The 26,941-nt window shown below is 39.5% G+C and overlaps 1 protein-coding gene and 1 long non-coding RNA gene across 2 annotated transcripts; one reads left to right on the forward strand and one right to left on the reverse strand.

Annotated features, from left to right (window-relative positions):
- Positions 1-5,400: 5,400 nt before the first annotated feature.
- Positions 5,401-26,935, reverse strand: LOC129441847 (protein NLRC3-like). The gene is made up of 8 exons (XM_055201569.2): positions 26,832-26,935; positions 24,636-24,798; positions 24,301-24,396; positions 9,505-11,520; positions 9,153-9,326; positions 6,348-6,521; positions 6,067-6,113; positions 5,401-5,987 (listed from the first exon to the last, which is right to left on the reverse strand). The coding sequence occupies exons 2-8, from the start codon at positions 24,776-24,778 to the stop codon at positions 5,446-5,448; spliced, it is 3,192 nt and encodes a 1,063-aa protein (XP_055057544.2). The 5' UTR covers positions 24,779-24,798; positions 26,832-26,935; the 3' UTR covers positions 5,401-5,445.
- Positions 21,750-24,286, forward strand: LOC129441848 (uncharacterized). Its single transcript, XR_008643680.2, has 3 exons — positions 21,750-21,896; positions 21,979-22,040; positions 23,141-24,286. It is a non-coding gene; the product is annotated as an uncharacterized lncRNA (long non-coding RNA).
- Positions 26,936-26,941: the final 6 nt, after the last annotated feature.

The following is a 26,941-nucleotide window of genomic DNA, read 5'->3' on the forward strand; positions in this document are numbered from 1 at the left end:
TTAAATATTTTGCAAGGTTTACCTGGCAGTAAAACATAACACATATTTAAAAGTATTTATTTAATGAATAGATCTTTCAAAAATGGAAAATTATTCATAGAAATAAACACAATAAAGTGTCTGAAAAATTACTGAAAATAAAAATGCAATCAAACTATACCAGAACAGGCCTTAAACAGTAGCCAGTCCTACTAAGGTCATATTAATACCGGACCACATGTCTGTAGTGCCCGTCAAAATAACAATAGAATAGCATCATTCACCTCCCTAAATTTGGAATTGCTGTTTTGAAAATGTACAGTGAGGAAAATAAGTATATAAACACCCTGCCATTTTGCAAGTCTCCCACTTAAAAATCACGAAGGGGTCCGAAATTGTCATCGTAGGTGCATGTACACTGTGGGAGACATGGTCTGGGGAGAATCCAGAAATCACAATATATGATTTTTTTAGACTCTTTATTTGTATGATGCAGCTGCAAATAAGTATTTGAACACCTGAGAAAATCAATGTTAATATTTGGTACAGTAGCCTTTGTTTGAGGTCAAACATTTCATTTTTCACCAGGTTTGCACACACTGCAGGAGGGATTTTGGCCCACTCCTCCACACAGATCTTCACTAGATCAGTCAGGTTTCTGGCCTGTCGCTGACAAACATGGAGTTTGAGCTCCCTCCAAAGATTTTCTATTGGGTTTAGGTCTGGAGACTGGCTAGGCCACGCCAGAACCTTGATATACTTCTTACAGAGCCACTCCTTGGTTAACCTGGCTGTGTGCTTCGGATAATTGTCATGTTGGAAGACCCAGCCTCGTCTCATCTTCAATGCTCTAACTGAGAAATACATGGCCCCAGTCATCCGCTCCTTAATACAGTGCAGTCGCCCTGTCCCATGTGTAGAGAAACACGCCCAAAGCATGATGCTTCCACCCCCATGATTCACAGTAGGGATGGTGTTCTTGGGATGGTACTCATCATTCTTCTTCCTCCAAACACATTTAGTGGAATTATGACCAAAAAGTTCTATTTTGGTTTCATCTGACCACATGACTTTCTCCCATGACTCCTCTGGATCATCCAAATGGTCATTGGCAAACTTAAGACGGGCCTGGACATGTGCTGGTTTAAGCAGGGGAACCTTCAGTGCCATGTATGATTTCAAACCATGACGTCTTAGTGTATTACCAACAGTAACCTTTGAAACAGTGGTCCCAGCTCTTTCCAGGTCATTGACCAGCTCCTCTCCTGTGTAGTTCTGGGCTGATTTCTCACCTTTCTTAGGATCATTGAGACCCCACGAGGTGGGATACTGCATGGAGCCTCATTCAGGGAGATTGACAGTCATGTTTAGCTTCTTCCATTTTCTAATGATTGCTCTAACAGTGGACCTTTTTTTACCAAGCTGCTTGGCAATTTCCCCATAGCCCTTTCCAGCCTTGTGGTGGTGTACAATTTAGTCTCTAGTGTCTTTGGACAGCTCTTTGGTCTTGGCTATGTTAGCAGTTGGATTCTTACTGATTGTATGGGGTGGACAGGTGTCTTTATGCAGCTAACGACCTCAAACAGGTGCATCTAATTTAAAATAATAAATGGAGTGGAGGTGGACATTTTAAAGGCAGACTAACAGGTCTTTGAGGGTCAGAATTGTAGCTGATAGACAGGTGTTCAAATACTTACTTGCAGCTGCATCCTACAAACAAACAGTCAAAAATCACACATTGTGATCTATGGATATTTTTTAGATTATGTCTCCCGCAGTGGACACGCACCCACGATGACAACCCCAGACCCCTCCATCATTTCAAAGTGGGAAAACTTGAAAAAAGCAGGGTGTTCAAATACTTCTTTTCCTCGGTGTATGTTTTACCTGGCAGTTCATACTGCTTAACAAAGTTTTGCAGCATTTCTTTAAATGCTCTGTTTTGCACTGTATTTAATGGCTTTGCAATGTACCGCATTACACTGTCAGTTAAGGAGCACCATCTGATATTGTCTCGTTTATACAGGCGCTGCAGCTCCCCCTTATGCTTTTTAAAGAAAAGTGCAATCATTGTGGTGATCTAAAATCATCACGATGAGGTCAAACAATCGCGATTAGACGATTATTTAATCATCGTGATAGCCCTGTGCACAATTGGATGGGATTTGAGGAATTTGGGGGCTAGGGCATATCATGTTCCTCAAAGTCCTGATGTACGATATGCAGTGAGGCAAGGTGCATTAAAGAGGTATACCTGGTCTACAATGTTAGGTAGGTAGCATGTGTCAAATGTACGTCTATATGCAGGTCTATTCCATAAAATTGGACCTGCCACCATCTTTCATAATGCCTGATTACTGTTGTGTGTCTTTGTTCACACAAGGGATGTTAAAACAAATTTTCCACAAATAAGAAAAGTAAAGCAATATAAATGCATTTGCATTCCATTTCCAAGTTAAGTTCCAAGCAATATTTGAATGCACGTTATTCATATATTTTAATAATCCAAGCATGAAAAGTTTAAATAATCAGACTATTTATTTCAAAACTAATTTTAACTAATATTACATCACAGGCTGTTAAACGCTTAATTTTTCACATGCCAATAAACAATTTCAGAAAAGCAAAGACAGTGAGAGAGGACAAAGTCAATCAAACTCAAATTTTCCTTACTCAAAATAAGGCAGCCTTATCTCATGAGAATTTGTACGCATTTTGCGAGTTGGCTACAAAAATGAAACCCTTACCCCAACGTCACAGGGGCAAAAGCAAATCGTACAAAAATGTACAAATGTGGTCGTACGAATTGTTAGAATTAGCCACCTCGTAAAATACATACGAATTGCCATGAGATAGCGCTGGTACCCTGACCTAACAGGAAATTAAGGCTTCAGCCATCTGCAGGGTGCTAGGACATAGAAATGAAAAAAAGAACAACATAACAATATAACATTTTATATTTTAGTATATATATCGAGTTTTTGATCAAAACTGATTTAAAAATAAGAATTTAGCAACTCTATTGAATGTACAAATTGAATTAAAAATAAATAATAAATATATTATAATACATACATACATACATACATACACATATAAACATATATATATATATATATATATATATATATATATATATATATATATATATATATATATATATATATATATATATATATATATATATATATAGGCTATCCGAAGATTCATTGCATGCCTGTAACGGCTAAATATAACAGCTGGATATTCTAAAATAAACAATTAAAACCTTTATTAAATAAAAGTGTGTATTTAGCAAAAACATTTTTCTTGTCACTTTTTTAGTATTAGAAGTTATGTTTTGTGTTAATATTATTCTGTGTATGTTGCATATATTTCTAAGGTTGATTAATTTGATATACTGTTGGTTAGTTTAATCTACATCAACGTGTCATATTTTTCAAATAAATTAATCTTTTTCTGGTTCCATATTTATTCTAATAAGTTAGAAACATCTCCGCCTTGTCCTGTTGACAGGCGCGGGGGGGGGGACGTGTAGCAAGCAAGCGTGCCGCACAAGCCCTGAAAAGTGAAGCCAAAACATCTCGATCGCCCCCCAGTAACTGGTCCCAGTATAGGTCATAAACCTCGCCTCCCCATGTTATTCAATGGGACTTGAGACCAACTAAACACTTTAACAACACTTCCATTATCTTTTTTCCGGAGCTGGTTTCTGTCATTTACTGTAGTTTTTTAGCCTGACGTTGTCATACTCAATTCTAGTCAGAATTTGTCTCAACCGAAAAAATGCCTCTGCACTCAATTGGATAGACCTATGACCAATCAGAGCAACAGAGTGTATGAAGTATGTTGAAATTGCGTCTTTGGCAGCCTGACCGAACTGCTAGTTATTTCGCTACAATGACACTAACATTGTGCTTATACTAAGTCTGAGTTAGAAAACGTACATCAACACCTACTATGTTTACAACTATGTAATACAACATTAAGTATCTACTAAGTCATACAGTAAGACTATCTCTTACCATTTGTACATTAGGTGAACTTCATCCACGACGATACCCATTACGTTGGCTTCAAAAAATATCGGAGCCTAGCATGTCCCTCCACTTATTCAGCAGCCACGATTCCGGGCTTCCGAAAAGATGCTGGCAACGACCGCTAATTGTATCCATCTCGTCATGCACGCCGAGTTGCATCGCCGTGATACCCATTTCAGTTGCTTCTCTAACTTGGTCCTCCATAAGTGCGACCAAAGGAGAAACAACAATGACGATAGGGTTTTCATGTCCCGTCTTCATAGCGACCATCAGAGCTAGCTGATAAATGAAACGAATCCCATAGGAAGGACGGCAAAAACATCTTTGTGATCAACAAATGTCTTGATCGCGTTTCTCTGTTCCTCTTTTAAAATCAATGCTCTGACGATATCTTTTAGAACAGAGTCAATGTCAGAATCCACACATTTGAATTCTACAGCGGCAGCCATTTAGTTGTAAACAGATTCAACACACGTGCTCTTTGGTGACGTGGTTGATTACATTAACGTTGATCATCTGTCCATCATCGTATAAAGCCCGCCCTGACAATTTGATTGGTCGACCAGCTTTGGGTCTCGCATCGAAGCTCCTCAACGGAAAAACCCCAGACCGATCTTCCCGTTTTCAAAATGTTGTGGGCGGGGCTAAGATCGGCTGGCACCCAGGCTAGTAGTTTTTATCACGCTGATGTAAATTCAAATGTTTGTTTTTAAAATAAGTTTGTTTTTAGTTAGTTATTTAATGCTATAAAAACGGTGGTGTCAGGTCATGATTGACAGCTGTGATATTGCCTTGCTTTCGCGGCTTTACTTCCTGCTCACTACTGTGCAGGACTGGTCCCGACATCGCTACTGCGCAGACTCAAGACCCAAGATGTCAGCGCCGTATCGTTTCCATTGTGAGGACCACAATGGAAATAAGCCTGAGGCTTTTTTGTGTATTTTATCCTCGACAGTTTATTTTAAGATGTGTATGAACGGGTCTTTTGGGCTTGATTGTATTTGTTTTAACTTTTATTGTCAAATAAAACAAACAAACAAAGACACTGACGGCTTCACTTTTCACCAATGGAAGAGAGCAAACGGGCGTAGTCCATCTTTTTTTACAGTCTATGTTAGCAAGTGACGCAAATTATTGGTCCGCCGAAGGCTAGACCTTCTCATTTCAGTTCTCTTTGTGGACTTCGGAGGCTGCCACCTTCAAAGACCGATGTCTATTCTACTCTAATTCTATGTCTATTCTACTCTATATCTATGTCTTTGTCTTTTCTACTCTATGGCTGAATCCCAAACCGCCTACCTCCATACCATACAGTATGCAAAAAGCGCTACTTTGCATACTATATAGTATGGAAGCAGGCGGCCTGGGATCCAGCCTATGTCTATTCTATTCATCCAGTTGTCTCTATACAGTAACCCTGCTGTTTTTACAAGAGTTTCACAACTGACACAGAAGTCACTGCAGAGTCAAAAATACTAAATCCAGCATAAAGCGGATCAGTGAATGTAGCATAAAATGTGTGTAAGTGTGTACGTGTGTCTGTGCCAGAAATGCTGTAGAAGGATAGAGTCCCGGCCAGCCGGTCCAAATACACTCCTATTGCCTTGGTAGGGGCTGAGGGAGCACGTACATCAATGGGTTTGCTGTTGTGCCAGGCGTTGAACACCTCACCAGTGCAGGAAATACTCCAGGATTTATCGTTTTGTCCAAAAAGACATTCGCTCCCTCCTCTCCTGTTGATATCTTTATATGACACTGATATGCGAGTCCACTGCCCAGTCCATTCAGCCTCCCAGTAACAACGTCCAGTCAGACTTTCTTTACACAAAACCTGTTCATAGTGCTCAAATCTGTCTGGATGATCAGGATACGCCTGTGTCTCTTTTACACGTGTAGCCGTTTTGTTTCCATCAGACAGAATGAGACGAGGATGTGCTGTGTTTGGATCCAGTGTGAGATCACAGGCATCTGCACACAAGAACAGAGAACATTATTAACACACATAAAAAAACAGAGAAAATAATTCAAAGTGTGTATGTAGACCTACATTTCCGCTGGGTCCTTCTAATCCTTGAGGGCTCTCCATGTTCCATGCTAAAAGATAGACACAAGTAAATGATCTAAAACACGAAAAGACAAAAAGCGCTGATCTACAGTATAAAGACTGTACTTTACAAACAGGTTTCCCTTCAATTCATCATGAACTATGTTTAACCAAATGAACTATATAAAACCAAATGCTATTAATTTAGCATAACTAATATTCAACACAAAACCTTTAATTAAGGTGTATATTAGAAAAGAACAGTATAGATATATGCCTCATACTTGAGTTTCTCTAGCTTATAGTTGGGATCCTTCAGTAGATCAGAGAGCAGCTTCGCTCCTGAATCTCCTGGGTAATTGTAGCTCAGGTCCAGTTCTCTCAGGTGTGAGGGGTTTGATCTTAGGGCTGAAGCCAGATAAGAACAGCCTTTCTCTGTCACCATACAGCCAGATAACCTACATAGGGAGTAAACAGATCAATTATTTATTTATTTGATCTTTGTATTAATGTATCACCTTATCAAACTGTGCGACAAGGTCATTTAAACTCGGGTATGACAGGCATGTAGACTGTACGATGATGACACGGAAGCTTCTGCGGCTGCGTCACACGTTAGCGCAACGTCACCAGCATGCGCTCGTGGTAAACAAATGCCAGCGCGCAGGTCGTAGCAGCAAACACACTGTGTGGGGATCATGCCGAGTTTCTGACACCGTTAGAAAACTATCGTAGGCTATCTTTGGACGCAAGACCGGGAAAACGGCCGTCTTTGAACCTCTCTCATTGTACGACATAGGACCACCGATGAAGAGCCACGATCACAGAAATCAATTTTTTTCACAATGGCAATCTTTCGCCTGGGACAGCCAATAATCGTGCGGTGTATCTCGGGCTTTACGAGTGCAGTCCTTTAAATCTCTACAGTGTGGTGCTTAATGGTACCATTTCTAATGATAATCTATGCGATTTTGCCTAGCTTCTCTGTAAACTACGGCTCTGTATAGTAAATGCCGCTCCATCTAAAAGCAGGTGATGGCCATTTACTATTAATCAAGGAACCGGCTTTACTAAGGAAACACGTATGGGAATCGCAAGCGATTTTTTGCACAGCCCTAATACAGATTTAAAATGGGTCTGTAGTTGCCCAAATTTGGAACTTTGTGTAAATTAAAGGAGAATCTTCTTTGTGAAAAAGATTTGTTGACTTGTCGAATCATCTAAACCAGTGGTTCTCAAACCTGGCGCCCCAGTTTTATGACATTTTACTAAATACATTAATTTATTATAAATTATGACATGTGATAATAACTATATACACTATATTCTATAATTTAATATGTTTGTTTTATATTGGACTGCTTACATATTGTATTTTATTCCTTATACCACGGGTCTGTTAAATGCTGTATTCTGATTGGCTGAGAAATGTTCTGTGGGTATGCATTACTTTTGATAACTGCACACCTAACCTGTCAAATGTCTTAAAATAGGCACCAGAGCAATGTTTGTCGTAACTGAGAGGAATAATTGACTCCGGTCCTCCGAATTATTTGAAAATAATGCACACCCGCGGTGTTACGGCACTCCGCTTCGTGTCGTGCCGCATTACCACCTTGGGTGTGCATTACTTTCTTATAGTTCGGTGGCCCGTCATCAATTATTCCTTACTTCGGGTCTGTTGAATGGTTTATTCTGATTGGTTGAGAAATGTTTCACAGGTATGCATTATTTTTCTGTAAAAAGCACACCTAACCTGTCAAATGTCTTAACCCTTGTGGGTTGTTCAAATTCACTACCCTTTCGGGTTGTTAACAGCCACTAAATTAAACGGCTGTAAAAATGTATCAGATTAATATTTTTTCAACTGTTTTTTTTTGTACTGAGCAAATTACCAAATGTTTATAAAAATGCCATGATTTTAACTCTTTAAGTGATGTCACTGATTTGGGGAAAAAACACAAAGTGACTGATTTTTAATTATATATTAAGTGATTTTGAACTGGATTTTTCTTGCCATTTTCGCAGTCTTGGGCATGTCGGGGGTTGGTGGAGGCATTGGCTTTGATACATTTTGATTTTTTGTGCAGCATCGGATTTAAAAAAAATCTCCGTCATTTACTGTTTTTGCCCCACTGACCTCCATCACAACGCAATTCCCCGACTGCAAAGCCATGACATCACACACTTCTTGATTGTTGGTGGTTTTTCCTTTTGCAAATAGGTAAAATGTGTGTGTGTGTGTGTGTGTGTGTGTGTGTGTGTGTGTGTGTGTGTACCTGGTAATTATCACGTTGTGGGGACCAATTGTCCCCACAAAGATAGGAATACCAGTGTTTTTGTGACCTTGTGGGGACATTTTGATGTCCCCATGAGGAAACAAGCTTATAAATCAAACAGAATGATGTTTCTTGAAAATGTGAAGTAGGAAAAGGGTTTTCTATGATGGTTGGGGTTAGGGAATGGGGTAGGTTAGGGGATTAGAATATACAGTTTGTATGGTATAAAATGCATTACGTCTATGGAATGTCCCCACAAAACATGGAAACCAGAATGTAACGTAAGGGTTAGTATTGAGGAGCAACTTCCTTGTGCACCAGTTGATGCTGTACTGGTGAGAGAGATTCAATCTCCTGTGGCTGTCTCTCCAGACACAAATCCACAGACACCAGCAGGCACCAGTAGCTCAGAAGTGAAGAGGGCAACAGTAAAAATGCCAAATTTTACCTCTTTGCAAAAAAACCCACCAACAATCAAGAATGCATGATTATATGGTGTCATGGCTTTGCAATCAAAAAATTTGGTTATAATGGAAGTCAATGGGGCAAAAACAGCCACAGACACCTAATTAGGGAGAAAAAATAAATCTGATGCTGCACAAAAACTAAAAATGCCTAAAAGCCACTGCTTTCACTAATCTTTGACATGCCCAAGACTGTGAAAAAGGTAAATCACTGAAAATCTGTCATTTTGGGTGTTTTTCCCCAAATCAGTAACTTCACTTGACAATCACTTGACTTGAACTTGACAATTAAAGAGTTAAAATTATGGATTTTTATAAACATTTGGTAGTTTTAATCAGTACGTACCTCAGTATCTCCAGTTTGCAGTTTGTATTTTTCAGTCCAGCAGACAGCAACTTCACTCCTGAATCTTGCGGGTCACTGTTGGTCAAGTCCAGCTCTCTCAGGGGGCAATCTGGGGATTGTAATGCTGACGCCACAGTTTCACAGCACTTGTCAGTAAGTTCACAGTAGGTAATCCTAAAATATCAATCAACAGGAAAGTTCAGAGACAGGTGTGTTGGTAATTGTTGTGTAATGACGCTGAAGTCTATGTTCAAGATGATCAAGCATGTACAAATCATCTGATTAATGAAAAACAATTTCTATCAATAAGTGGACTTTTTGAAGTACAATGTCAAATACAGAAAATACGCACAGAGCTTTTCTGCAGTTCACCACGGCTGGTAACAGTCTCCTTCTGCCCTCCATTGATGTGTTGTATTTTTTGAAGTCCAGCTCGTCCAGTACCTCCTCTGACATTTGAAGTATGCAGGCTATAGCTGAGCATTGAGCTGAAGAAAGTTTATTTGAGTGTTTCTCTGAGGTCAGAAACTCCTGAATCTCTCTGTTGAGGGTCTGATCATTAAGTTCAAGCAGACAAAGGAACAAATTGATGGATCTGTCAGCTGAGAGACCTTGGTCATATTTAATCTTGTCATTAATGTAAGCAATAGTTTTCTTGATACTCTCTGAGCTCTTCTCTGTGGATGTAAGCAGATCCTGCAAGAGTTTCTGATTGGAATCCAGTGAAATTCCAAGCAGGAATCGAAGAAAGAGATCCAGGTGTCCAACCTCACTCTCAAGAGCTTTATCAACTACACTTCTATGCAAATTATTCAGTAAATCAAAAACCTTTAGTGCATCCACTGTGCTGCGTAAATAACTGTAAAACACAAAGAAGGCTGCTAGAAACTCCTGAAAGCTCAAATGTATGAAGCAGTAGATTTTCCTCTCTTGAATCACAGATTCCTCCTTAAAAACCTCAGTGCAAATCCCAGAATACACGGAGGCCTCAGTGATGTCTATCCCACACTCTCTCAGGTCTTCCTCATAAAACATCAAATTACCCTTCATCAGCTGTTTATAAGCCAGTTCAGACAGTTTTAAGATCACTTCTCTGTTAGACTTCAGGAGTTTCTCTGATTCCCTCTCCTCAAACTTCTGGTTCCTCAAATTGATCTGAATGAGCAGGAAGTTTATGTACATTTCAGTGAGCGTTTTAGGGATTTCTGCACTTTCATCTTGTTTCAGGAATTCCTGAAGCACGGTGGATGATATCGAACAGAAGACTGGGATGTGACACATGATGTGCAGGCTTCTCACTCTTCTAATGTGTGCGATGATTCTTCTGGCGTGATGCTCGTTGCCGATTCTCTTCCTGAAATACTCGTCCTTCTGAGCGTCATTGAATCCTTGGATTTCTGTCACACTGTCAATATATTCAGAGGGAATCTGACCGGATGCTGCTGGCCTGGAGGTGATCCAGATGTGAGCTGAGGGAAGCAGATTTCCTTTGATAAGGTTTGAGAATAACAAACCCATTGAACCCACTGTCTCAGTCAGATCTGAAACTTTATCACCGTCTGAAAAGTCCAGTGCAATTCTGCTTTCATCCAGACCATCAAAGATGAACACAACTTTACATTGTTCATATATCTTAAAGTCCAGACCTTTCAGTTCAGGATGAAAGTTCAGCAGAAGTTTGTGAAGACTGTAATGTTCATCTTTAATTAAGTTCAGCTCTCGAAATGGAAGTACAAACATGAAATCTACATCCTGGTTTGCTTTTCCTTCAGCCCAGTCAAGAATGAACTTCTGAACTGAGACACTTTTTCCAATTCCAGCGATGCCTTTAGTAACAACAGTCTTTATGCTTTTCCTAATCTTTTCCTTGTCCCTACATCTCACTTCATTTGAAGGTTTAAATATGTCATTGCAGATAATTGCAGTGCCTTGAAATGTCTTGTCTTTTTTCTCCATGTGTAAAACCTCATGTTCTTCATTCACTCCTGTACTCTCTCCTTCTATGATGTGCAGATGTGTGTAGAGTCGTCTCAGGAGGGTTTGATTATCTTGTAGCTTGATTCCCTCAAATAAGCTCTCATACTTGCGCTTCATGCTGATTTTGTGTTTCTTTATGACCTCAACAACAGCTTCAAGACCAGCAGAACTAGACCCTTGATCACTGGGATTTAGTAAGGGATGTGTTCTGGATCTCTTTCTGCACTGGGGACAGCCAAAGTCTTGTGAATCACTTGATTGTTTCCAGTGTAAGTTGATGCACTGGCTGCAGTAACTGTGTCCGCAGTTGATAGACACCGGAGCTCTTAGAACCTGATTACATACGCCACATAATTCGGAGTGAAACTGGATCAGATCACTCTTCTGCACACTACAGAAACACAGCAAGAGAAACACACGTTTTTGGAACACACATACACAAAAAATGGCAGGGTTGTTGGAAACGTTGGGTTGTTTTTTCAACCCAACTGCTGTGTTGAGCCAGTTGAGTTATTTTGTTGGGTTATTTTATCAGTGTTGGATAGTTTTCGTGTAACCCAACTCGTTGGGTTAAATGTTGGGTCATTTTGAAACAGAAACTTAATAGATACATATAGCCGTTTCTCAATATTACTTTCTCTGGTTCACAAAATTTATTTCTAAAGGGGTCATAGCGTGAAAATTAGACTCTTTTCATGTTTTTTTTCAAGTGCCATAATTGGGTCCCCGGTGCTTCCATCAACCTAGAAAATAGGTTATAAAGATCAACCCAGTAACTTAATTTGAGTAAGCCATTCTCTGCAAGCATGTGAAAAATGAGGTTGTTCAGATTTCGCCTGTTTTGTGAGGTAGGTACACTGAAAAAACGAACTTTTTGGTGTAGTAATATTTATTAGATTAACTCTCATAATTTCTACATAATAATATTAAGAACAATAAGAAGAATAATATTGAGAACTAGATTTTCCTAAGTAAAATGATGATAAATACACAATTAATTCATGTAAAAAATGAACTGTGTGGGAATAGTAAGTCTTATTAGATATTTTCTTGTATTATTTAACTGTTTTATAGTAACTGCACATAGTCCTAAAATAATTAAGTAAATTTTAATCAAAAACTTTAGCTTATCTTAGTTCATTTTACTTAAAAATATTAAATCCATTACACTAAAAAAATCTAAGTAAAATTTACTTACATTTATTTGCACATGTTGTAAGGAATACCCACAATTCTTTGCGCCTGAATATTTTTATTTTTTAAGCTTTATCACAGAATAAGAACTGATAAGAACTTTAACTACCTAAATATTTGTTAGCAAAATGTCATAAAGGTTTAAGCTCTTATATTATTGATGTTGTTTTGTTGTAAATAATAATTTTGTGAAGTCACCGTTCAGGTGATCAGTGTTTCTTTACATGAACCCTGTTCAGAACATTGTATTGTAATTCTCTCCACAGTGCTGATAATGCATGTCAGAAACACAGTTTGTGTGCGTTTCTGTTCCGAATCAAGTTTATTCAATGACTGACTTCTTGTCAGTCATGAATTGTGTGTTATAATGCCATTTATAACACTTAAAAGAACTAGGTCCATATTAATATGTTAAAGAAAATAACAAACAGAAAATACGATTTATTTAATATTATTAGGACAGCAATGCTTACATTTTTAAAAAAAACCTAATAGACTTTACCTAAACAATTAAAATAAATCTAACTTCTAAATAAAATAATTAAGTAACATTTAATTAATTATTTAACATATGTTTTATCATGCAATTTTAAGTAAATTTTATTTGATTTTAGTAGGTAAGTTTTACTTATAAAAAAGCAGTAAATTTTACTTAAAAAAAGTTCGTGCAAATTGTTACGAGGATTTTTTTAAGTAAATTTTACAAGTTGTTTTTTTCAGTGTAGCAAGGCGAATTACAATAATACACAGAGTAACAGCACAGAACCCCCTATAAACTGCATACGCTCTCATCTTGAATGCGGAAGCGACTAAGATGGCGGTGTTACCGGAAGCTAGTTATTTTCATTTATAAAGTTTTAAATATGGATATTTCTACAACAACACAGCGCGTATTACCCTCAGAAGGCATTTGTTTATCATCGTGGAGCCGTTTGGATTTCGTTTGTGAAGGATGCACATTTTTTGGACTTTTTGATTCTGGACATTTGATTAACTGAAAGATCTAAAACATTTTCTAAAATAACTGAAAATGTGTTTGTCTGAAAAATTATGGACATATGCATCTTGGATGGCTTGGGGGTGAGTAAATCATGGGTTTATTATCATTTTTGTCCAAACTATACATTTAACTGTATAAAATTGTCAAGTGCATCTCATCGGTAAAGTGTGATTAATAGTAAATTGCTTTCAGATGAAGCACAATTTACTACATGCGGCTATAGTACACTGACAAGCTAGGCCATATAGCGTTAATTATCACATGAATTAACATTGAAGTTTTATTAAAAATGATTATGTAACCCCTGTCTCAGGGCTTATCTAAATCTAAATGTCTGTTCCTCTAAGTTCGTTCAAGGAGCTTTTAGGGCACGTGTCAATCAAGTCAAGTACTCTGATTCTCAAAGAACATGTGAAAACACCATGAATGGAAATATATATAAAAAAAATCAATGGCACACACGAAGAACAATTAGCCAGGAATATATATATATTGTGGCAATATAGGTGAATGGTTTCCCCTTTTTTTTCCTTCTGGCACTTCAAAAAACACTCAAGTAATGAAAATAAATCGACAATTAGATTGAAACAAATATAAACAGTACAATTATAACCCAAGTATTTCAAAAAGCATATCCCCAATATTTAAATGTTCAGTTTTTCCTTCTCCTTTGGATACAGGGGAATATGTAAGGAAAAAAATGTCTCAGTCCCGGGCAATGTGTATGAAATAATGTCTCAGTCCTACCGCTTCCCAGAAATAACACTCCAGGTTCTCAAGAACAGAAGAACAAGAGCGGAAGAGTTGAAACACAGGGCAAAATGACAAAGAGATATCCAGAAGAATCCACTCAGATGATTCAGGGGTCAATCACATCCTCCAACAATTTGTCCAGGAACCAAAAACCAGTCAGAATGTCTCAGTAAACAATCACAGAAAGCAACAAGTGCTTTTCGACTTCAGCACTCTTCCACAGTTTTTCAATTCAAATTGCATGCGTTCTCTCCCTGCTGTTTACACATACACTCTGCCTTGCAGCGTGCACGCACTCTCTGCGCAAGCTCACACTTAAAGGGGCAGTACACATTTTTAAAGTAGTGCTTACAAGTGTTTGTTTGGGATAAAAATTAAAGGGGTTACACTCTCCCCCTCTAAACCGCATGAGTCCCTGCATGCGTATTGACAGGAAGACTAGCTGAGAGAATGCTTCCCAGGGAATCAAAAAAAGCAGTAAGTGCAAGCAATATGGGCTTTCCCATTTCCTCATATTCTAATGTCTTTGGTGGGCGTCTTTCCCTCCCTGAACGTCTGAGGGGAATGGTTTCAGTGTCAACTGAACCGTGGAATAATTCGTGAGGTTCTGCCCCTGCATCTGATACCATCTCCTCTGGGATCTCAATGGCTATATAATCTGGGGCATTCTCAACAGGCTCTGAAACCAAATTGACTGGCGTACTCTCAGTACCACCCTCAGATTCTTCATGTGTAGGTTCAGTCATAAGCTGGACAGACTCTGTCATTGGGATAGTCGAAACATGTGGAGAGAACTCAGCTGCATGAGGGTTCAATAACCCGGGAGTTTTCTCTGAATTAGCATGAGAGGTAAGTGGCCCACCATTCACTTGTGTAACAAGGGGATCTCTGGTAAACACTTCAGGAATGGGTATTTGGAAGTAACCTTCTTCCTCATCACTGGACAGCACCTCATAATCTTCACCCTCCTGCATTTCAGTATTAATTCTTGTTCGCACCCCACACTTCCTGTTAGCAGTCTGACTTTTTTCAGAACCTTGTTCTTCTGAGCTCACAGGCAAAAAACCACAAGGCAACAAAAGATCCCTGTGAAGGGTACGATGCGGACCATCACCCTTTTCTGGCTTCACTATGTATACAGGGCTATTCGAAATTCTCTTGACCACAGTATGCACAGTTCTTTCCCATCGGTCTGCAAGCTTGTGTTTCCCCCTCACACTCAAATTTCTCACGAGGACCCGGTCACCAGACATCAGTTCAGCTGCTCTGACTTTTAAATCAAACCTTGCTTTATTCTTTGCGTTCATTTTGCGAGAGTTTGCAACAGCCAAATCATAGCTCTCTTGAAGATGCTCTCGTAGCTTCTGCACATACTCAGAGTGTGTTTTGTGTGTTTCACTTGAAGGGCTGATGCCAAAAACAAGATCAATTGGTAACTTTGCTTGCCGCCCAAACATTAATTCATATGGGGAATAACCGGTGGTGTCATTCCGTGTACAATTGTACGCATGTACAAGGGGTTTTACAAAGTCTCTCCAGTGATATTTGTCCTTTTCATCAAGGGTTCCAAGCATACTGAGCAGAGTTCTATTGAACCTCTCCACCGGGTTTCCGCGTGGATGATAAGGCGTAGTCCTGACTTTGTCAGCTCCAATAAGGGCACACAGCTCTCGAATAGTGTGCGATTCAAAGTCCTTCCCTTGGTCACTAAGGAGGCGACTTGGGAACCCGTAATGCACAATGAAATTTTCCCAGAATGCTTTTGCGATGGTCTTTGCTTTTTGGTCCTTTGTCGGTACCGCCACAGCGAACTTGGTAAAGTGGTCGGTCATAACCAATATATTTCTGGTGTCACGGTTGTCAGGCTCAAGAGACAAATAATCTATACAAACTAACTCAAGGGGATAAGAGGTCTGTATAGATTGCATAGGAGCAGCTTTCTGAGGGCTTGCTTTCCTCCTGAAACATCTCTCACAGGTGTAACATCTATTTTCAATATCCTTTGCCATCTTCGGCCAAAAGAATCTAGTACGAGCTAGGTCAAGGGCACGCTCGTAACCAAGATGGCCCACCTCATCATGAATGCCGCTCAGTGCTTTCTCTCTGCACTTCTGAGGCAGAACCAGCTGGTGAAACACAGTCCCATTGGTTGTCCACTTCCGGTATAACACTCCATCACGTAATTCAAGTCGGCTCCATTCCCGCAAGAGCAGGTTAACCTCAGGAGGTTCAAGCTTGGTGTGTCGGAAATTAGGTCTCTGACCTTGTTCCACAAAAGAAATTACCGTTCCCAAAGCTGAATCTTCTCTTTGAGCTTGGTACCACTCATCACGGGTCAGTCCAGGAATAGTCTCGTAACCTGGAGTGGTGAAGCTTTCAGGGACAGATGACGCATTCAAAGCCAAGGATTCTGCAACGACAAGCTCCGACACCCCTGAAACATTGTTCAAAGGGACAAGCAGATGACGTTCACACACTGCAGAGATTAATTCAGGGCAGATCACCTCAGTTTTTTCACATAGGCGCTGTTTTAAGTCTCCAATTGCCTTTTCCTCTTCCAGGAACTCATAATCCTCCTCTGGTGGATTCTGCGGCCTTCGAGACAATCCGTCAGCATCTTTATTAGTGGATCCAGCTCTGTACTTTATATTGAATCTGTAGGTGGATAATGCTGCAAGCAAACGGTGTCCTGCTGCGTCCAGTTTTGCTGAAGTCAGCACATATGTCAGTGGGTTATTGTCTGTGAGAACCGTGAACTCAGTGCCATAAAGATAATCACTAAACTTCTCACAGACAGCCCATTTCAAGGCCAAATATTCCAACTTATGGGTCGGATAGTTCCTTTCACTCTTTGAAAGTCCCCTACTGGCATATGCTATCACACGAAGCTTGCCCTCCTGCTCTTGATAGAGAGCCGCTCCGAGTCCGTCTCTGCAGGCATCCGTATGCAAGATGTAAGGGAGTTCTGGGTTTGCAAATGCAAGGATTGGGGCGGATGTCAATTTCTCAATCAGGGTCTTAAACGCATTTTCACACTCAACTGTCCACTGATCACCGATGAAGGCATTGGGATTAACAGGAGTGTCTGTTCTCTCTCTCTTGTAAACTTTTCCTCTTTTTCTTGGAGGATTATACCCGGCAGTCAAACAATTTAGTGGCTTTGCTATTTTTGAGTATTCCTTGACAAACCGCCGGTAGTACCCAGCAAAGCCTAGAAAACATTTTAGCTCTCGCCTAGTTGAAGGACGAGGCCAATCTCTTAAAGCGGAGATCTTCTCTGGATCAGTGTGAACTCCGTCAGAATCTACAACATGTCCCAGATACTTGACAGAGGACTTGAAGAAGTGACATTTGTCAGGAGACAACTTCAAACCGCATTCTTTCAGACGAGTCAACACTTTTATGAGCCGGGCTTCATGTTCTTCAAGTGTTTTAGAAAATACAATGAGGTCATCCAGAAACACGAGTACTTCATTCAAATGCAAATCTCCTACACACTTCTCCATAAGCCTCTGGAAGGTGCTAGGTGCATTTGTGACACCCTGAGGCAAACGGTTAAATTCAAAGAATCCTAGAGGACAAACGAAAGCTGTTTTATGTTTATCTTCTTCGGCTACTTCGACTTGATAATATCCTGATTTAAGATCCATGACAGAGAACCATCTAGCTCCACTGAGTGCAGAGAACGTCTCCTCTATGTTAGGGAGTGCATATGCATCTTTTATGGTGCGCATGTTGAGCTTTCTATAATCAATACAAAGCCTGATTTGTCCATTCTTTTTGCGAACCACTACAATTGGTGATGCGAAAGGGCTCTCAGACTCTCTGATTATCCCAGCATCTAAGAGCTCCCTGAGGTGTTGCTTAACAGCTTCTCTGTCATTTGGATGAATTGGCCTAGGTCGTTCCTTAAAAGGTGTCTCATCCTGTAATCTAATGTGGTGCTTTACTGCGGTAGCATGGCCGTATGACAAGTCGTCAACTGCAAAGACCTCTGACATGGAATTGAGTTTATCAGAGACACGTTTTTTCCATTCCTCTGGAATCGGCGAATCATCAAGATCAAACACAAGCTTTCCACATGGCACCTGAGCAGAACAAGACAAAAGCTCAGTCTTCAAAGGTAGAACATGAGCAGCTGACATCTCAGCGATCACACGCTTGGGATGAAGAGTAATGTCATGATCAGTTATGTTCTTTAAGATGACAGGGATTTTGGAACGCGCCCAGTATGGGACACTGACCACAGCACATTCGAGAATAAGACCACCCGGCAAGGGAAAAGACTCAGGTTGCTCTAAAACAAATACATCTTTTGTAAGGTCTTTGATCCTCACTTGACCAGGGATACATGTCTCTTGTTTGGCAGGGATAGTGATGGGGCCTTTCCCTAACGCGCTCACTTGAAAAGATTTCCTCTCACTTTCATAATTCTGAGCAACCTGCTGAAAAAGCAAAGCATAATCACGGTTGGCACCAGGGTTTTGTAAGAACTTGGCCCCTTTTCTCTCTATGCCCTGTTGATACAAGCGGTCAAGAACATTTGTTCCAATCAACAGGGGGACTTTACTGTTGAAGTGACAGTCTGGAACAACGAGTACAAGGGATGAGAGCTCCTCCTCTATACCTGTGACAGTACAGGGGAAAGTTATGACAACTTGGATGTAGCCAAGGTATGGAACATTCTGTCCACCAGCACCTTCAACCTCGAACAAAGAATGAATAGGCTGGATGGGAAGAGAAGAAAGGTATGTCAGATAAAATGTCTCAGAAACAGTTGTAACTTGAGACCCAGTATCTAAGAGAGAGTCACACTGAATGCCTTCAACAAGAACAGAAGCAACACAACGTTGGCCAATAAGGTTTTTTGGCAAAAGTTCATCTTTAATCCTGTTTGCTTGGGTTTCTCCAGCATAATTGGCTGTATCGTGTAACATCATTGTGGGACGAGTATGAGTGCCGGCAGCTCCTGAATGTCCCGTAGCAGGGGCTGCTACAAGTTTAAAGACTGTGATGTTTCATGTAATTTCCTGTACTTCTCTCGTCTTTCTCTCAGCTGTGAATTCTTTTTACGAACAAGCTCAGGGTTGGGTTCTTCACTGCAGTGAATTGCAATGTGTCCATCCCCACCGCACTTGAAACAGAACCAGGGTTTTGGCATGGCCATAGAGTTAGATGTCTCTCTGGAGCTGGCCACCAGGCATTCACCAGTAACTGTACTTTCGTTAGAGTCTTTCACAGATTTTATTTCACTCCGTTTTGTTTCAGCTTGCTTTGATAAGTACGCAACTTGTTTTTTCAGTGCAGCTATTTCTCCTTTGAGCTTTTGAGTTTCATCTTGTGATTTATTTGTTGACTCAGGTGGGAGTTCTACATTAACAGGTATGCCATACACAGAGTGAGCATGCGCAGCTGCTTTTGTGCTGCCAAGATGTTTTTTCATTCGGTCTAGCTTAGCTGCCCTTTTATCTTCCTCAGTCCTCACAGAGAGCAAAAGTTCAGGAAAAAATGGTGGATTGTCTTTACAATGTTCAAGCTGAAGTCCTACGATCATGGGCTGATCCCAGCACCCTCGACAGAACTGGCGAAGCAGATGTTTACGGGAGTCTGCAGCACTGGCTCCCCCTCTAGATATTGCACGGGTAAGAAGAGTGTTCAGTCTTTGCAGGTAAACCGAAGGCTTTTCCCCCGCATTTTGATTTGAATTCAGGAAGGTGGCAAAGAGCTCCTCTCCATCTTCTACGATGCCAAAAGCAGATTCAATCTGGTTGAGGTAAGAGCTAGGTGAAGAATTTACACCTAAGGGCTTGACAATGTCAGCTGCTGGGCTAAGCAGGCTCTCTAAAATCATTCTCGCTTTCTGAGGGTCTGAGAAGAAGGGGTCAGAAAGTAAGAGATCAACTTGGGCACGCCACGTCTCATAGTCAACTTCCCCATTTGGCTTGGGGGTCCTGCCGGAGAACGTGCGGATACGGGTATGTCTCAAGGGTGAGTGAGCAGTTTCGTTACGGATTACATGCTCCACAACTACCTTCTGTACATGAGGTGGGTTAATCATACTTTCATCAACATGTATTTGTTTAGTTGGAACGTACAATGGGGAAACATTTGAAGTCATTGTCTGAGATCTGATTGACTCGGCCGAGGCAGACTCTACATTGGCTATTTCAGAATTGTCATGTCCAGGGCTACGAACCGTAGTATGGGGGTTTGCTTCAGCATCTTGCATGTCATTTGATTCAAGCTGGAGGCTCTGGAGCTCATTCTGAAGAGCGAGCATGAACCCCACTCGGCCACTGCCGGCAATAGCATTCAGCTCCTCCATGTATCTCAATGCAAGTTCTCTGCCCAAACTTTCTTGACATAAGTCACGGACTGTTCTAACACACCACGTCATGGAGGGGTCTTTAGGATTTGGCAGTTCACCGAGACTATCAGGGTTGATCCTTAGAACTGAGCGTTCAGATGAGTATTGAACGAGAACTCTGCCTGTGGGCTGATCTGGCTCATCAGGCACCCTAATTATTTTTGCAATCTCCCCATTTACTTCAAAAAAACTTGTTATATCTTCATTTGTGCAGTTTTTGTCTACCCCTGTGACATACAAGCAACTTTGCCCATGCACCCTATATCGGTTACAAAGATCCATTCTTTTTCTTAGGATATCTAATTAACTCAGAATAAGTTTAAAGTGTAAAACCCACTTTTAGAATAATGAATGAAAATCTTTAAAAATATATATTTGCTGATATAATTAAGACTTCAAAAGAAATTAAAGAAATTTTCCCAAGCTCCTGGCTGGCTGGCTCGCCACTTATTATGTAACCCCTGTCTCAGGGCTTATCTAAATCTAAATGTCTGTTCCTCTAAGTTCGTTCAAGGAGCTTTTAGGGCACGTGTCAATCAAGTCAAGTACTCTGATTCTCAAAGAACATGTGAAAACACCATGAATGGAAATATATATAAAAAAAATCAATGGCACACACGAAGAACAATTAGCCAGGAATATATATATATTGTGGCAATATAGGTGAATGGTTTCCCCTTTTTTTTCCTTCTGGCACTTCAAAAAACACTCAAGTAATGAAAATAAATCGACAATTAGATTGAAACAAATATAAACAGTACAATTATAACCCAAGTATTTCAAAAAGCATATCCCCAATATTTAAATGTTCAGTTTTTCCTTCTCCTTTGGATACAGGGGAATATGTAAGGAAAAAAATGTCTCAGTCCCGGGCAATGTGTATGAAATAATGTCTCAGTCCTACCGCTTCCCAGAAATAACACTCCAGGTTCTCAAGAACAGAAGAACAAGAGCGGAAGAGTTGAAACACAGGGCAAAATGACAAAGAGATATCCAGAAGAATCCACTCAGATGATTCAGGGGTCAATCACATCCTCCAACAATTTGTCCAGGAACCAAAAACCAGTCAGAATGTCTCAGTAAACAATCACAGAAAGCAACAAGTGCTTTTCGACTTCAGCACTCTTCCACAGTTTTTCAATTCAAATTGCATGCGTTCTCTCCCTGCTGTTTACACATACACTCTGCCTTCCAGCGTGCACGCACTCTCTGCGCAAGCTCACACTTAAAGGGGCAGTACACATTTTTAAAGTAGTGCTTACAAGTGTTTGTTTGGGATAAAAATTAAAGGGGTTACACTTGCATGATTTGTCATTTTCAGATTTCACAAGACTTCTCTGTGTTATTCCCTGACCATGCCGAAAAGCTATTTGAAACTTGGGCATTGGATTTTACAGACAGAATCCTGCAACTTCCCAGCCATGAACCAGGAACATCAACAAATCACTTCCAGGTACACTTGAGAATACAAGAGTTGTTTGCTGAGTATTATGACAATAAAGTTACTAATTTAAACTAAACATTAATATCTACAGAACCCCATGATGATATTCCAACTCCTGTCTACAAAAGTGGGAAGAAAATCTTAAGTCTACATGTAAGTAATGGAAGTATTGCACACTTTGCTTTGCAAGCAACCTAAAACCTTAAGATGTAAACTAAATCTTTGGTGTCCCCAGAGTGCGTAATTGAAGTTCTAGCTCAAAATACCACACAGATAATTAATTACAGCATGTTAAAATTGCCACTTTGTAGGCCTGAGCAAAAGTGTGTCATTTTTGGGTGTGTCCTTTAAAATGCAAATGAGCTGATGAAGTGCAAACACTGATAACAATGATGGTGGTTTGTTGTAATTGAAACTCTGTTGTTCTGTGAATTATTTTCTCTCTCTCTTTCTCTCTGTACTAAATGACAGTGCTGTGGTTGGATAGTGCAGACAAAGGGGGCGGTATTATCCCATTCTGACATCACAATAGGAGCCAAATTTCAATGACCCATTCCCTCACATGCCTGCAGAGAACGGTTCACCAAAACTAAGTTAACTAGGTTGATCTTTTTCACATTTTCTAGGCTGATAGAAGCACTGGGGTCACAATTATAGCACTTAAACATGGAAAAAGTTTTCATGATATGTCCCCTTTAAAATACACCAGTGCCCTTTGTTTTGCCTCTAAATGCACACAGATAATATGTTCGTAAGGCATGTTTGTTAAAACTAGTTATTTTTTTCCAATTAAACTAAGGCCTAGTCCTGGCTTAAGTTAATCCCTTATACAAATATTATATTATTTGGGAAACCACCCCTTAATATTTTGTTGGTGAACTAGCAAGTAGACATGTTTACAAGTAGGAATAGAGTGAAAAGCGTTAATGTCCTGCCTGGTATTTGTTACATATAATAATAATAATATATGCTAATAAAGCGTTGGCTATATTAAGTAATAAGGACAAGTCTGAAAATTGGGCTTACTGCCAGGTAGAGCGACATGGCAGAATCTGAGTTTACTGTTTACAATTACTGTGAATCAGAGTTATTGGCATGAAGAAAGGGTATATTGCAAGGTTATTGAAATAAAACAGAAATGTATACATTTCACGACAATTAAACTAGATGGTACATTTGTGTGTATGTAATATAAATTGTTTGCATAAAGTCTTTGCTTGCATTCTAACAAGTGTTTTGTCTGTTTTCAACAGGTTGGGACCAACATGGTTGCATTCTTGTGAGAGGCTGAGGAGACAAACTGTTCCCTTTTGTCTTTTTGTCTTGGGCGATCTGTGCCATTAAGTCTTTGTTGTTTTTGACAGACAGTCACTCCAGCAATACACCCTCCTTGGTGCTGTTGACATGTTTTTAACTTTTTTAATGTTTTGGAAATACATTTTCCCAAGCAGTGCGCACCAGTGTGGGTGTTTTTGCATACTGTTATTTACAAACTTCCAAGAACGTAATCCCCTTCATTACACATTATACTATTCAGACATTTAGGGCAAATAATTTACCCATTTATTTGTTATATGATATAAAACACATCATACAAAACAGTCACAACCTTTTTCAAAAAATACTTAAAATATTCAGCCAAACGATCGATTTATATGAAGTAAAGATGCTATAGTGATCACAATCCGCTGTAAATATCAGATCCGGTGTACACTCGTATTGTGAAATACTAATAGCATTGGTCTCATGTGTCTTGTGACCGGTTGCATCATTACGTTAGCTATAGAATGTGATGTGCTATCTGCATTTTCTGGATCATATTTGGTTCGTATTGATAAAGTGGTAAAGACGATATTAACTGTCAGTATTGCATTGTGAGCGAATCTTTCAAACATGGTACGGAGAGCCACATTTCCGGCTGACGTCAGAGGTATTCAGGCCAATCACAACGTACAGATTAGCTGGCCAATCAGAGAGACAACGTTTTTCATCTCATTATCTATCTCACTATCTTGACGTTGTAATAAGGTGCTGGCAAAAACGAATGATTGGGTTGTTATTTTTGGAGAACAGTCTCGACAGAACACTATTAGGTCAACAATGTTATGAATTATAACCCATGGTTGGGTAACAACAACCCACCATTGGGTAATTTTTAACCCACTGGTGTGTTTTGTCCAATATTTACTCAATATGGGTTAAAAACAACCCAGCCATTTTTAGAACACAATATACAGTAGTGCAGGACACAGTAGGCTACATATTATAAAGAAAATGAGACCTGAGCCATGAAGGAAATGACCAATATCTTGGTCCCAAACTTTTTCTAGGCTTATGAATCATTTTACAGTAGATACATCTGGATAATGGCTAAGGTCTGTGTGTTTTGCAATTAATGTATAGGGTCTTGTACCTGAGGTCAAGGGCCGCACTGAATGTAGGAGGGGTTGATATAGACTTCACAGATACATAACTGGGTTCTGGAGATGGGGGTGTAGAAATGTGCCTCCTAAAAAAAAAAACATAACATGTAAAAAAACCTAAAATGAATGAATATAGCATTGCGTACCACCAAGTTAAAGGAACAGTATGTAGGATTGTGGCCAAAACTGGTACTGCAATCACAAAACTGGTGGCCATGACAAATAAACATAAACATCAGTTGAGGGCTGCAACTGATGACAAATCAGGGCCAATTTATGATTAATTAATTTCTTACATACTGTTGCTTTAAACAACATTTCTTACCTTTGTTTGCCAGTCACTGTTTCATCACTAAATTTAGGGGGAGCCAATATAGACATATCAGACTTCATAGACACACAGCTGAGTTCTGAAGATGTTGACCTATCTCTAAGATCCTCTTCAGGACTCTCCTCCTTTCCTTCCATCACATCAGTTGTTGCTGGAGCTGCACATTTAAAAACAACAGTGATTCTTTGAAACAAATTTTTTGAAGACATTCACTCTTTCATTTTTTGTGTTTTTATTTTATTTTTGAACATGTCAATACTCAATTAGGCATACCTGAAAACTGTGTGTTTGCTCCAGGCACACTGTTGAGTTATTTTCAAACCAGTGTTGGGTCGAAAAGGGACAAACCTCAACAATTGGGTTTAATTATATCAGAAAATGTTTATATTTGACTCAACAATTGGTTAAACCAACCCAGCATTTTGGGTTTAAACAACCCAGCATAGGTTAAATTACAATCCACTGGGCTTGCCAATGCTGGGTTAAAAAGCAGTTTTAGAGTGCATGATTTATCACTGCTACTGTGAAATAAACATCTATTTCGATAAGCTTTTGGACAATAGCCTTTAAAGGGATAGTTCGGCCAAAAATGATATTAAACCCATGATTTACTCTCCCCGAAGCGTCCGAGATGCATATATCCATCTTTTTTTAGACGATGACATTTTCAGTTATTTTACAAAATGTTATAGATCTTTCAGTTAATCAAATGTGAAGTCATGGGGTCCACAACCTTCAAGTCCAAAAAGTGTGCATCCATCCTTCAGAAAATAAATCCAAACGGCTCTACGATGATAAACAAAGGCCTTCTGAGGGTAATCCGTGCAGTTTCGTTGTAGAAATATTCACATTTAAAACTTTATAAACCAAAATAACTCGCATCCGGTAATGCTGCCATCTCAGTCGCGTCCGCACTCAAGATCAGAGCTTTACGCAGTTTACGGAGGTTACTCTGCTGCTGCTCTGTGCCCCCGCCCTCCGAATTTGTCATACGTCACCAAGAAAAGTGCGTACACTATGCTAATACTCTCTCCTGAATACAGAGGAGTCCAAAATGGCGACGCCACCGGAAGGTAGGTATTTTCATCTATAAAGTTTTAAATATAGATATCTCCACAACAGCACCGCGCGGACCACCCCCAGAAGACCTTTGTTTGTCATCCTGGAGCCGTCTGGATTTGGTTTTTGAAGGATGGACGCACTTTTTTTGGACTTGAAGGTCGTGGACCCCGTAACTTCACATTTAATTAACTGAAAGATCAAAAACATTTTCTAAAATAACTGAAAATGTGTTTGTCTGAAAAACGATGGACATATGCATCTCAGACAGCCTGGGGGTGAGCAAATCATGGGTTCAACATCTTTGTTGGCCGAACTATACCTTCAAATCTTAACAAAATGTAATCTGGTGTTGGTGTAATGTGTCGTTTGGGGTCAGAAATGTCACCAAAATGAATAAAATGCTATCAGAATGTATCAAATAACGTACAACAATGCTTTTTCATTAATATCAGCATAATTGTATATGCGTTACATTAATTTGTCAACAATTACAGACAATTTAGCCCTGCTAAAAAAAACAATAAAACCATTACAGAAAATTTTAATGGTTTTCATTAAAATACCAATAGGAACCATTAGCTTTTACCATTAAAACCACTACACTGTAGTGTGTTTATTCCATTAGAACCATTACATAAAACCAATAGAACTAATACGAGACCAACAAAGACCAATACAATGTAGTCTGTTTTGGGCCATATTCCATTAGAACCAATAAAATTCCCAACAAAACCAATAGAATTTCTTTGATGGTGTCTATTGTTTTTTTTTTAGCAGAAATGATTGGCGAGATGTTTTATCAATTAATTAGATCAGCGTTGCGCACCTGTCAAAAATGCGCGCTCATCAAGCTGCGCAGTTACCCTGGACTTACTCGGGTAATTGAAAGGCACATAGCTGCTGTTTGAACGCTTTTAGGCTTCTAAAGCATAATTATATAAAGCCACAAAAGGTAAGAAATGTTAACATAAATCAGACATTATCAGTTGCATAATGGTGCGCGTGTGTCACGCAAATGAAACCAGGTAGGTTAATATAAATCGTAATCGCGTCAATTTAAACCTATGTTATTTTTTTAATTAACAAATACATACGTTTTAATTGTATTAAGAGCTTAAAATCACTCACCCTTTCTCTGACCTTTCCTAAATTGAGAAAATGCGTCTAAGCCACATTTACTTTCGGTTTTGACACATCTTTAGACTGGACAAACGCAGAACAGGTTATTCCAGTATGCA

The sequence above is a fragment of the Misgurnus anguillicaudatus genome, chromosome 2 (assembly GCF_027580225.2).
Source record: "Misgurnus anguillicaudatus chromosome 2, ASM2758022v2, whole genome shotgun sequence".
In the NCBI taxonomy this organism is placed as follows: Eukaryota; Metazoa; Chordata; class Actinopteri; order Cypriniformes; family Cobitidae; genus Misgurnus; species Misgurnus anguillicaudatus.